The 14,285-nt window shown below is 43.4% G+C and overlaps 1 protein-coding gene and 1 pseudogene across 1 annotated transcript; one reads left to right on the top strand and one right to left on the bottom strand.

Annotated features, from left to right (window-relative positions):
• Positions 1–1,222: 1,222 nt before the first annotated feature.
• On the top strand, positions 1,223–1,819 carry LOC125776150 (uncharacterized). The gene is made up of 4 exons (XM_049447034.1): positions 1,223–1,235; positions 1,311–1,504; positions 1,562–1,744; positions 1,814–1,819. The coding sequence occupies exons 1-4, from the start codon at positions 1,223–1,225 to the stop codon at positions 1,817–1,819; spliced, it is 396 nt and encodes a 131-aa protein (XP_049302991.1).
• A 6,187-nt stretch (positions 1,820–8,006) lies between these two features.
• LOC125776745 (putative nuclease HARBI1) lies at positions 8,007–9,671 on the bottom strand (annotated as a pseudogene).
• Positions 9,672–14,285: the final 4,614 nt, after the last annotated feature.

A 14,285-nucleotide genomic window follows, 5' to 3' on the forward strand; every position in this document is an offset into this window, starting at 1 on the left:
AAAATTGGACTACAAATTACCCAGTCTTAACCCTATTGTATTCTTCAACAGAATTAGGAAACCGCTCTTCGTCATGTTTACGCTCCACCATAAATTTACAAATTTGTTCAATGCTACGGAAAATGCTGAATTAGCTCATCACCGAGAAATATCCATTTCCCACGCGACACTAACATGCGCATTGCTTAAAAAATAGAGAACTGAAATAAACTATAGAAATATGATTGCAAGAAGACATACTGTTCCTTTCAAGTTAAAATTTAACTCACCCGAAGGTCAAACGGAATCGAGGTTGTTGGTCACACGGCTTCAGTTGTTGGATGAGGTTCAAGCACAAAGATTTCGGAAATCGAAAAAAACTTCTTAATCATAATCTCCTCACAGCAAAAAGAATTTTTCTTGTTGTACAAAAGCGCCTACGGGTGTAGCTAGAAGATAAATCAAAGTGCCATATCCATTATTGCAAAATTACTCGTTTTTTCATTATGATATTAAGCCAATTGCTTCCTCCATTATTGCATTGTTGTTTGTTTGCCTGTTTTAAGGTATGCAAATATAGTAAATTAGAGACTAATATTGCTCAATTAGAGATGAGACAAGCTCACCAGAATACGAAAAAGTTCCTAAATAGATTTCAATACAGACTAGTCTCAAACGAAACAACAACAAAATAGTTAACAGTAGCAACCATTTAAGGGAATAGGAATTCAATGCTGACACAAAAAAATTGAAACAAAAAAGTGAAAAACAGATGAAAAGGGAACAGAACATAAATGAAAACAATGAAACAAGTGAAACTCAAGTCGTGTACAGGTTATGGCTTTTCGCACAATAGAGTACAGCAGAGAACGTACATTTATAGAGAAGGTTCATGATGTGCCGATTGTCAAAACGTTCCTCTTTTTAGAGGGGTTGAGTTTTCTATTAGTGGATTTCACCACAAAAATATTATTAGCAGATTTCCCCAATATTTAACGTGAAGGGGTTGAAAATAGCAGAATTATGCCGGCATTCTGCTCGTCTGCTTTTTTTCATAAGATTTCAGCAGTAAAACTTCTTCTTAATAATTGCACAGTACAATTATTGAAAACTAATACTAAAATAGTTTATAATAAATGCTTAACATATGCATTTTATTTGAATCAATTGTTAAGTAAATATGAAAAAATTTAACAACACAATTATCGATTAACACATGTGTTCATCCTTATATTTGATAATAATGGAAAAGGAAGGTAAGTATTTGTTAATAATATAAATTTCATTATTTTATGATAATTATAGTATATGTTAATATATCTTTTTTACAGATCATAATAAAGTGTTGCGCACCTCAAAGGAGCAGATAGAGTGCTATCTCAACTTTGTGCGGGTTCACCCGAAGATAAGGCTGCATAAAAACGACCCATTGCGGCCGAAAAGAATGGAGGAGCTTTGGGCGGAACTCTCCGTGCAACTAAATGCCCTAAAAGAGCCCACTCGGAACCCCATCAAATGGAGAGAGGTAATTTTTAACCATAGATATTCGCATATATATGTATTTATGTTCTTTGTTTTACAGAATCTGAGCCATTGGAAAAACCAAACAAGATCACGTGCAAGGAAAGCCAAGGCGCAAAAGCTGGTGACAGGTGGCGGTCCCAACTCAACAATTGAGCTCTCCGAAACGGAGCAGAGAGCTTTGGATACGTTGGGGTCAATCGCGGTTGATGGGTTGGCTGATGTACCAGCCATTGGCACAGAGGTAAGAATAACAAGAAAGAGCAATACGAGTGTGCAAAATTTATAATTGTTTTTTCTTTTTCTAATTTAGAAATAAGTAGTATTCACAGCTACATCATCGCCCCTGAATACGACTTCGGATGCGTCCAATGACTGCACTCCGTCATCGTCCCGTAGCAAAAAATTGACGACGGACGAAATGTTTCGAAATTATATGGATTTAATAAAAGGGAAAGCCGAGGAGGAAAGAGAGTTCCGGATTAAAACTTTAGATTCCATAAACAAACACACAGAGTCTATTAATAATTTAGCGGCAGCGATGGTGTCGCTTGCTCAGACTATTGTGAAAAACACAGAAGATTGTACAAAAAAGTGAAAAATGTGCTTTTTTATATATAAGTATATGAATTATTTATTATGTTTTTTGTACGAAAAGTGAAAGTGAAGATTGTTCCTTTCGTTTGAAGGCGAGCTAAAGTGAGAAGGCGAAACATCCCCCTGCATAGGGTTGTGCGCTGGGTTTCGGACCCGCCACGTAAAAAAACACCCCAAGTGAATAGTTATAACAAGCCTCGGATGAGTGACCCCCCTTTTGATGACGACCATGGCAAACGAAATAAGGACTACGAATTGAGGGCATGCACCTGGAATGTCCGGTCCCTTAACTGGGAAGGTGCCACTGCCCAGCTGGTTGATGTCCTCGTGAAAACAAAGGCTGACATCACCGCCGTCCAAGAAATGCGATGGACGGGACAAGGACAGAAACGAGTAGGTCCTTGTGACATTTACTACAGTGGCCATATAAAGGAGCGCAGGTTTGGTGTGGGATTCGTGGTGGGAGAGAGACTCCGTCGCCGAGTACTATCATTCACTCCGGTGAATGAACGTCTAGCCACAATCCGCATCAAAGCGAGGTTCTTCAACATATCGCTGATTTGCGCCCACGCCCCGACGGAAGAGAAGGACGATGTGACCAAAGATGCCTTTTATGAGTGCTTGGAGCGCACTTATGTGAGATGCCCCCGCCAAGATGTAAAAATCGTGCTTGGCGACTTCAACGCCAGGGTGGGCAAAGAAGGTATATTTGGCACTACGGTAGGTAAATTCAGCCTCCACGAGGAAACATCCCCAAATGGGTTGAGGCTGATCGACTTCGCCGGGGCCCGAAATATGGTTATCTGTATTACCAGATTCCAGCATAAGAAGATCCATCAAGCTACCTGGCTGTCTCCGGATCGAAAAACTACCAACCACATCGACCATGTTGTGATAGACGGAAGACACGTCTCCAGTGTTTTAGATGTGCGTGCACTCCGAGGTCCTGACATCGACTCGGACCACAAGTTGCAGCTAAGATTCGCACCCGCCTCTGTGCAGCAAAAAACGCACGCCAACAAACACAAGGAAAGTTCGACGTCGAGAAGCTGCAATGACATCAGACAGCCGAACGGTTCTCTACTCGGCTTGCACTCCTGCTCTCTGAGAGCACTCGTCAACAACTCGGTGTAAGGGAACTGTGGAACGGCATTTCAAACTCCTTACGTACAGCTGCAACCGAAACCATTGGTTTTCGCAAAGTGCAAAACAACAGCTGGTACGACGAGGAGTGCCGTGTCGCAGCGGAGAGAAAACAGGCTGCCTACCTCGCAACGTTACGATCGACCACAACACGTGCGAGATGGGATAGATACCGAGAGTTGAAGAGGAAAGCGAGACGCATTTGCAGACAGAAGAAGAAAGAGACCGAAATGCGTGAGTACAAACAGCTTGATAAGCTGGCCGACAGGGGTAATGCTCGAAAATTCTACAAAAAGACGCGGCGGCTTACAGAAGGTTTCAATACCGGAGCATACTCTTGTAGAACCCCCAAAGGTGATCTAGCCACCGATGCCCAGAGCATACTTAGATTATGGAGGGAACACTTCTCCAACCTGCTGAATGGCAGTGAAAGCACAACGCCAGGAGAAGGCGAACCCGATTCCCCAATCGATGACAATGGAGCAGACGTTCCATTGCCCGACCATGAAGAAGTTCGAATAGCAATTACCCGCCTGAAGAACAACAAAGCGGCAGGGGCCGACGGAATGCCGGCCGAGCTATTTACACACGGCGGCGAAGAACTGATAAGGAGAATGCACCAGCTTCTTTGTAAAATGTGGTCGGATGAAAGCATGCCCAACGATTGGAATCTAAGTGTGCTCTGCCCAATCCATAAAAAAGGAGACCCCACAATCTGCGCCAACTACCGTGGGATAAGCCGTAGTAAGAGATCCTGTTTCGAAAAGCTCTGTGAAGAAGCTAACATAGACCCCTGGGGAACGGCATACAAAATTTGTATGTCGAAATTCAAGAATAAGTCCCAGCAACCCAAGAACGCATTATTTATGAAAAATGTTGTTGAAGCGTTATTCCCGACATATGCCTCTATTTCCCATATTAAACGAAACGAAGCTACCACCCCTATTAGTCACAGAAGACGAACTATTGGCTATTGCGAAAAAAATCAAAAATCCCAAAGCGCCAGGAATAGATGGTATACTAAATAGAGCCCTTAAAGAAGCCATAGCTCTAAGGCCCAGATTATTTGTTAACATGTACAACGCGTGTATATTAGAAGAGATATTCCCCAATCCGTGGTAGATACAGCGTCTGGTTCTACTGCCAAAGCCAAATAAGCCACCAGAAGAAACTTCATCTTATCGACCTTTTTGCATGCTCGACACCATTGGGAAAGTGGACGAAAGCATTGTAAGAAACCGCTTGGAGTTAGCAATTCAAAACGCCGGCAGATTATCAGAGAGACAATACGGCTTGCAATTAGTGGAAAAAGATGGAAAGGTGGTAGGAAAAAATACTGCGCGCTAATAACCCTGGATGTGAAGAATGCGTTCAACTCGGCAAAGTGGGCAAATATAGTAAAAGCTCTACACGATATACACGCGCCTCATTATCTGATAAATATTATAATGAGTTATTTTCAAAATAGGAGATCGCTATACGAGACGGACGAGGACACTCAAAGCTACACTATCTCCAGTGGAGTACCGCAAGGCTCGGTTTTAGGCCCGCTTCTGTGGAACCTGATGTACGACGGGGTGTTAAGATACCCAACCAAAAAATGTGAAAACAATTGCTTATGCGGATGACCTCATAGTGGTAGCTGTAGCTAAACATCTGGATGACCTCTGGATCCAATGCAATGACAGCATAAATGGTCTACGCCGATGGTTTGCTACCATGAGTCTAGAGCTGGCTGAGCAGAAAACAGAAGTCCTGCTCATAAGCTCAAGGAAAATTCAGGAGAAAATATCGCTGACCATAGGAGAATGTGAGATTACTTCACAGCCGCGGTTGAAGTATCTTCGGGTAATAGTGGACTCAAGACTCAAGCTCAAAGACCACTTAGAAAATGCGACACGTAAAGCAAATAAAATATATAATGCGTTATCTAGAATGATGGCAAATAAAGGCTGTGTGCGTTCCAGCCGACGATGTTTAATAGCCAAGGCAATAAGTTCAGTGATCCTGTATGCGGCTCCAATATGGATACAGGCGCTAGAAACAAAATCATATGCTAGACCAATCAACACAGTGCATAGGCTTTCAGCAATACGGGTGATAAGTGCTTTCCGAACCATTTCAAATGACGCTGTTGAGGTATTAGCCAGTATGGTGCCGATTGATATCCAGGGAGATGAATTCGCGCGAATATATAACCTATCAGAGACGTCTACAACAGCAAAAAGAGAAGAGAGAATAAAAAGCATTGAAATGTGGCAGCAGCGGTGGCAAACTTCATGCAAAGGACGGTGGACCTACCGACTGATTTCGGACATACATTTGTGGATAGGTAGACGACATGGAGGCCTGGATTTCCACCTTACCCAAATACTCAGTGGGCATGGTTGCTTCAGAAGCTACCTATTTAAATATCGGCATGACTTTAGTCAATACTGTGGACGTGTACAGAGTGTATAGAAGACTCTGAACACGTGTTTTTTTATTGTCCTCGGTTTTCAAGTATAAGGGAAAAGCTGAAAACCACCCTTGGATGTAGTATTACGGTGGAAAATTTTACAGCACTTATGTGCGAGTCCTCTGTAAAGTGGAAAGCTGTCAGCGAAGCGGCAAATCAAATTATGACAAAATTGAGACATTTAGAACAGTTTAGGCGTCAGTCAGTCCGTGCGATAGAGGAGACTTAAACATCTTCTTCTCTCCCATGAAGTAATACTTTGTCCAGTGGTCCCGTGGGAGAGACATAAGGTGGGAGTAGGTTAGGTTCAGCGGATTAAAGTCCCGCACTTCGGCTTTCGATGCTTCCTCCTACTATAAAAGAAAAAAAAAAAACCGTGGGATAAGCCTCCTCAACATCGCATATAAGGTTCTATCGAGCGTATTGTATGAAAGATTAAAGCCCACCGTCAACAAACTGATTGGACCTTATCAGTGTGGCTTTAGACCTGGTAAATCAACAACCGATTAACCATTCGCCAAATCTTGGAAAAGACCCGTGAAAGGAGAATCGACACACACCACCTCTTCGTCGATTTCAAAGCTGCTTTCGACAGTACGAAAAGGAGCTGCCTTTATGCCGCGATGTCTGAATTTGGTATCGCCGCAAAACTAATACGGCTGTGTAAGCTGACGTTGAGCAACACGAAAAGCTCCGTCAGAATCGGGAAGGACCTCTCCGAGCTGTTTGATACCAAACGAGGTTTCAGACAAGGCGAATCCCTATCGTGCGACTTTTTCAACCTGCTTCTGGAGAAAATAGTTCGAGCTGCAGATCTCAACAGAAAAGGTACCATCTTCTATAAGAGTGTACAACTGCTGGCGTATGCCGATGATATTGATATATCGGCCTCAACACCGGCGCCGTTAGTTCTGCTTTCTCCAGACTATACAAGGAAGCAAAAGAAATGGGTCTGGCAGTGAACGAGGGCAAGACGAAATATCTCCTGTCATCAAACAAACAGCCGTCGCACTCGCAACTTGGCACTCACGTCACTGTTGACAGTCATAACTTTGAAGTTGTAGATAATTTCGTTTATCTTGGAACCAACGTAAACACCACCAACAATGTCAGCCTAGAAATCCAACGCAGGATAACTCTTGCCAACAGGTGCTACTTCGGGCTAAGTAGGCAATTGAGAAGCAAAGTCCTCTCTCGACAAACAAAAACCAAACTCTATAAATCGCTCATAATTCCCGTCCTGCTATATGGTGCAGAGGCTTGGACGATGTCAACAACGGATGAGTCGACGTTGCGTTGTGAGAAAAGTTCTGCGAAAGATTTATGGTCCTTTGCGCGTTGGCCACGGCGAATATCGCATTCGATGGAACGATGAGCTGTACGAGATATACGACGACATTGACATAGTTCAGCGAATTAAAAGGCAGGGGCTGCGCTGGCTAGGTCATGTTGTCCGGATGGACGAAAACACTCCAGCTCTGAAAGTATTCGACGCAGTACCCGCCGCGGGAAACAGAGGAAGAGGAAGACCTCCACTCCGTTGGAAGGACCAAGTGGAGAAGGACCTGGCTTCGCTTGGAATATCCAATTGGCGCCACGTTGCGAAAAGAAGAAACGACTGGCGTGCGGTTGTTAACTCGGCTATAATCGCGTAAGCGGTGTCTACGCCAATTAAGAAGAAGAAGATATGCTTTATTTTGTTGTTATGTTTATTTATTTTATAAAGGAAATAAATGAATTTTGAGTTGAATTATATGTTGGTAGAATTTTAATTATCTAATGTGTTAATGCACCTTTGACGTGCTGCTCTGCCTCGTATGTAATACTCCCCCGAATGGATTTCAGAGATTGCTCCCACATTTTCAGGAGGTGATCGATCTGGCAATATTTCGGTTTCATTTAGAAAAATGCCTCATTTTTATAAAATATTGTGAATTATTCTACAAGTATAAACAAATAATGCAGCTTTGGAATGTTTGCACCGCAATGTACGTTCTCTTGAAATGCAACGAAAGTGTGATTTTAAAACTCCAAATGCTCTTTCAATCGTGTTTCTTGCTCTTATGTACCTTGTATTGAAATATTGTTCATTTGGTGTTTCAGATTTTGCCACCGGTGTAAGAAGCCATGGCTCCAATAGATATCCCGAATCACCCAAAAGCCATTTAAAAGCTCCATCAGAGTGTTCTCTTATTAGCTTTATCCTTGATGGCGAAGTAGTCCATATACCAGAGTCATGACATGAGCCGGGAAATTTTGCATTCACGTGCCGGAAAATTAGTTCGTCATCACAAACCTATTGGGAAAATTAGTTATTGTACGAGTATATAATACTTACCGTTTCAACATTAATGCTATAATAACCTTTTCTGTTCATCATGCGGTACAACAGTGTTTGACAAGGCAGGTGCAATTATGCCAACATGAGTGCAATCAATTGCTCCAATTACACCCTTTATTCCAAATTTCGAATGAAATCTGGAATAAAATTGTTGTATAGCGATTTATTTTCTTTGAAATTGGAATACAACTTACCCTGTCTAAATTCGATTGTATTTTTCAACAGAATTAGGAAAACGCACTTCGCCGTGTTTACGCTCCACCACCAATTTACAAATATATTCGATACAACTGGAAATGGTGGGTCGGCTCATCATCGCGAAATATGCATTTCCCACGCAACACTGATATGAGCCATTGCATAAAAAATATAAACCTGAAATAAACTAGAGAAATTTGATTGCATGAAAACATACTGTTTCTTTAAGGTTAAAATGTAACTCACTCGAAGTTCAAATGGAATCGATGTTTGCTGTTGGTCATACGGCTTGAGTTGATTAATGAGATCCCAGCACAAAGATTTGGGAAATCGGAAGAACTTCCTGCAAGTGTTCTCTTCGTATGAAAATGGATCTTTTTTGTTTCGCAAAACAGTCAGACATTTCCTCTCTTCCTCCTCTCGTTTTTTCATCATAAGGTAAAATAGTTCAACTTCATCAGCCATTGTTTTGCTCTTGTTTTTCTATGACTTGGTGCAAAGCATATAACAAGTTAGAGACTGGTGGGACTTTAAATTTCCACCCGGTGGGACTTTAAATTTCCAGTGGGAATAGTCACCGTCGCTGAGCTTTAAGTGACCGGAGGGTCGGCAGGTCGCGGATAGCCGGACGGCCTGTAGTAGCAGGTTAGTTGCGAAATAAGTTTAAACGAATAAGCAATCCCCGACGAGAAGCGGCGGGAGTGGAAGTTGCGGTATAAAAACCAGCAAGACCGTTGAAACTCCTGTGACAGTGGGCGAACCGACACCGCCCCTTTGAAGTATGTGTCCTCCGCAACATGCAAGGGCATGTTGTGTTATAAAAAAAAAATCCAGGCGCGACGGACCCATAATAGGCGGCTTCCAGGTCAGCGTCTATTCACCATATTAGGTGCGGCGGATTTTGCAACTTGACCGGTACACAGCGCAGCGCACTGGGAGTCCCTGGATATCCTGACAGCGATGTCTCCGCTGGTGCGATGCAAAGGGTGATGTGAGCTTGCTCTGCCGAGGTGTTAGCCGCGTGATGTATCAGTAAACAGCCACTTCGGTCCCTGGTCAGGGAGTGTGCATTGGGCGCAGGGCTCGCCTGCGTTGCCTCGGGCGAGCACCGGTCCGTCCGTGTTTTCCGGGACTAGTAAAGCGAAGGACAGGCCTCAGGGAACTGGAGTAGGAGCATGGTCTCCGAGGGTACACCCGTTCCTGTCTATTTCGGCCCGCCCCCCTACACACGATGCGCTGTAAGAACTTAACATATGGAGAATTATCTGACAAAAGAAAACAAAAGTAATAGTAGCAGTGTACATGACTGCTTATCGAGCAACGGCATACAAAGCCCTGGCATTAGATCGCGGAATCGCAACCGTCCAGAAGAACGCCGACCTTGAGTGGGCCTTGCGTCGAGGCTGACCCCTTTAGACGCGCACCAAGACTGATGCGATCACCGAAACAGGGGCTCACCGTGGAAAGGCCTGAAAGAGCGAGATCGTCACCACCAGCGCTGGAAGACAGCACGCTGCGAAAGGAATTCACGCAACCAAGAGGAGATAGGCCTACTCCTAACAAAAGGAATGAAGGCGACATTCCTACAAAAGGAAGGAAAGAGGAAAAAGAAAACGACTGGATTCTGGTGAATCGAAAAACGCCAAACACGAAGAAGAAGGCCGTTTATGTCCCACGTCCGAGACCGGCGCAATTATAATTTCACGCTCTGGAAGCATGACGTACAGCGACATATTTAGGGCTGTCAAGAAGGAGGACGCCCTCAAAGAACTTGGGGAGGACGTGTCGCGCATCAGAAAGACGGCAAAAGGCGAGATACTTCTGGAAATGAAAAAAGCGCAAATAACAAACACGGGTACATACGAAAGGGAGATATGTAAGGAGCTATGTGACCAGGCACAGATAAGAGCCTTAACCCATGAAGTATCTGTAGAGATCCGCGACCTAGATGAGGTAACAACAAAAGAAGATATCGTGAATGCAATCCAAATACAAATTAATGAGTTAAGCTCCTTCAGGGAAAGCTCATTTAAAAGTATGAGACAGGCATACGCGGGTACGCAGACGGCGGTGATCAGCATTCCAGCATCGGACGCAAGAAAATTAATTAATGCACGCAAAATCAAAATAGGATGGGTTATATGCAGAATAAGGGAGAAACCGAACCTTAGGAAGTATCTGAATACCTGGAATATGGGCATCTGGCGAGGGCATGTAACAGCGAGGATGACAAAAGTTAGTGTTGTGCAAACTGTGGTGAAACGGGGCACTTCTCAAAAGAATGCGTCAAAAAACCATTTTGTGCGTCATGCAAATCAAACGGAAAAAGGATACGGATCACCGAATTGGAAGTTGGAAATGTCCCCTCTACCAAGCGGAATGTAAAAAGGCGAAATGAGAGCTGTACAAATGAAGCGGCCCAAGAGTTACTGAAACAGACAATCTACGAGAAGAAGATAGATGTGGCGATAGTCTGTGAGCAGTATAAAAACATAAGTGCTGGTACCTGGATTTCCGATAAAGAGAGCAAAGCCGCCATATGAGCCTGTGGGGAAAACGCATTCCAAGACAAGCCGCTCTTGGGGAAATCATATTATACGCGAGCGAAAATAAGCGGAATCTATTTTTACAGTTGCTACCTCCCTCCGAGTGACTACAAGGTGTTTATGAACAGATCCTCGATGAATTAGTTCAGGACGCCCTTACTACTACACCAAATATGATAGCAGGCGATTTTAACGCGTGCCGCCATCGAATGGGGTAGTAGCAAGACAAACCGGCGGGGTAATGCTTTGCTCAAAACGTTCGCCTTACTAGATGCTGTGCTGCTTAACACGGAACTTAAATACCTTCGAGAAAAATGACCGCGGATCGATTATAGACATTACGTTCGCCAGCAACTCACTGGCTCGATCTGCACATTGGAAAGTGTGCGACTTCTACACACATAGCGATCATCTCGCCATTGTGCTTGAAATCGGCAAGAAGCCGCAAAACCAAGGCAGTCTAAAAAAGCCACGGAAAAAAGGATGGAAGGTGGAAACGCTAGATGAGAGCATCTTCGACCTCATGCTGGATGAAAAAATGGGTAGCTTAACCGACTTAGACCGACAAGCTGAAATGTTGGTAAGTCACGTAAGTAAAGCCTGCGACGCGGCCATGTGTAGAAAAAGGCAAAACGCACCCCGAAGGTCCGCATACAGGTGGAACGAGGAGATTAGCGCACTAAGAAGCGAATGTCATAGAGCGAGACACCTCTCCCAAAGAAGCTTAGGTACGCCAGAACAAACGAGGCTGCGAGAATATTTTAAAAGAAAACGAAATGAGTTTAAAAAGGCTATTAAAAGAAGTAAGACCTTAAGCTTCAAAGAACTATGCGAGAAAGTAGATGAAAATCCATGGGGAGATGCCTATAAAATAGCAATGCCAAAGGTCAAGGGGGGTAAAAACCAAACCAGAAACCAAATAAACCGGCGGGCGAGCCGAGTGTGATAGACCACTTTGCATGATCGACACGATGGCCAAATATTGGAGAAGTTAATCTGTAAACGTCTGGAACGTCACCTAGAAGGAGAGCTGCCTGGCTTGTCTCAAAACCAATTTGGTTTCCGAAAACATCGATCCACCATGGACGCAGTCGGAAAATTGACGGACATCGCGGCCAAGGCCATAGAGGGAACCAGGTGGATGCATGGCGATAAAAAATATTGCGCAGTTGTCACACTTGACGTCAAAAATGCTTTTAATTCTGCATCCTGGCCACATATAATTAGGGCTTTAGGGGCAAGAAACACTCCGGGATATCTACTAAGGATAATCAGTAGCTATCTGTCTGATAGACTGCTGCTGTACGACACCGATGCCGTCCCAAAAAGCTACGTGGTGACAGGTGGAGTACCGCAGGGCCACGTATTGGGTCCGTTACTCTGGAATGTGCTATACGACGGGGTGCTACGCCTACCGCTTCCAAAAGAGGCTCAAATAATTGGCTATGCGGACGACATTGCTGTGACGATAGTTGCGAAAGAGCCCTCTCAAATACAAAACTCCTGTAATGCGACCACAACAAAAATTAAGAACTGGCTCACGGGAACTAAGTTGCTGGAGCAAAGACGGAAGCGGTGCTTATCACGAGCAGGAAAAAATTAGAAACGGTTACCTTAAATATCGATGGATACAACGTTACAACGCAAAACTCCCTGAGATACCTTGGCTTTATGATTGACGCGAGATTGAATTTCAAAGCGCATGTTGAAAAGACCTATAGCAAAGCAGCTACTGTTACAGCGGCCCTGTCAAGAATAATGGCTAACACTGGCGGCCCTAGTCAAAGTAGGAGAGCCCACTTAGCTAAAGTAAGTCAGTTAACACTGATGTATGCGGCCCCTATATGGGAAAAAGCACTGCGCCAAAAAACAAATGCCAATAAGGCAAAAGCAGTGACCAGGCTATGCGCCATCAGAGTGGCCTGTGCATTCAGAACGGTCTCACATGAAGCGGCCAGTATCATATCTGGTCTTATGCCTCCGGACCTAATGGCCTCAGAGCTATGTAGAGCATACCTAAAGTCCAAAGCTATGAATAGGCGTTTAACAGCTGAAGAGCGAGACAGGTTAGCCTCGAAGAGTGGCAAAGACAATAGAACGCGGCAGAAAAAGGAAGATGGACGCACAGGCTCATTAAAAACGTATCAGCTTGGATTGAGAGACAGCATGGGGAGACAGACTTTTATCTGACGCAATTCTTGACAGGCCATGCATGTTTCAGGGAATACCTGTACAGATTCGGCCACGACGATGACACAAAATGTTCATTCTGCAGCAGTGCCAACGAAAACGCCGAGCATATCTTTTTCTTCTGCTCGAGATACGTAATGGAGAGAACTACCATCGAAGTAATAACAAACCAAAGGATGACGCCTGACAACATTATAAGCCACATGTTGCAATCAAAGTTGGTATGGGCAAAAATGAAAGAGTGGGCCGCAATAGCGATCCATGAACTCAGGATAAGAGAACGACAGCGAAGAAGCTTGAGAGCAGCTGAATAACAACGAAAGGAGTTTCTGAAGAGGCCTTCTTGCCCAGCTTGGTCATGCGAAGTAATACCTAACGGCGGTCCCGCAGGGCCAAATATAAGCTAACGCAGCCGGAGTTTAGGGTTTAGTACGTAGGTGTACTGCTACGCAAGTCCAGTAAAGTTAGATAATACTAACTGGGCGTGATTCCGAAAGAGGTGTATCTTTAGCGGGCAATATGAATCGTACATGCTGCCCGTCTAAGGCAGTATCTTTTGGAAGATTCCCCTCCGACACAAAAAAAAACAAAAAAGACTGATATTGCTCAATTAGAGATGAGACAAACTCGCCAGAATACCAAACAGTCACTAAATCGATTTCACCGCTGATTCGTCTCTATTAGAGACTTGAGACTGCTTGCAGAATGCCGGCATTAAGCTAATTTCAATGTTTACAAATGTACGCTTACAGATCCGCGAATTTACAATGCGCAAACGACTATGGATATCATTTATAGATATTGTATTATGAAAGATATATTTGATCTGTACGCACATACATAAGTATACATGTACATATGTACATATGTGCAATTTGATCTATTTAATGAAGAATTCCATTTAATCTGTTGAAATGTATAATAAAGTCAAATTTGTATTAATACTTCAATATTTAATTAATATAATTATAATTAATATAGGTTTTTTAAGTTATATATTTATTTGCCTTGGGCATTAGAAGTTTTAATAACATCTTAAAAGACATGTCATATACATATAATTATGTGTACATGTAAACAGATTTTAAAAAACTGCATAAAGTTCACATATTCACATACTTATGTATGTGTCGAAATACCATTGTTTTCCTTAGACATGGTCATAGCGTAGCGAGTTTCGGCTGCACACCTATACTACATAATGTTTTCTCGCTTCACGACTTCACAAGATCAAGTCTTCAACTCGACTGTGACTATGTACGTCGTTTTCTTCCTTTTAAACTTACCACCGAACCACGCTCGACGATAGCGA

Source organism: Bactrocera dorsalis, chromosome 2 (genome assembly GCF_023373825.1).
Source record: "Bactrocera dorsalis isolate Fly_Bdor chromosome 2, ASM2337382v1, whole genome shotgun sequence".
Taxonomy (NCBI): domain Eukaryota; kingdom Metazoa; phylum Arthropoda; class Insecta; order Diptera; family Tephritidae; genus Bactrocera; species Bactrocera dorsalis.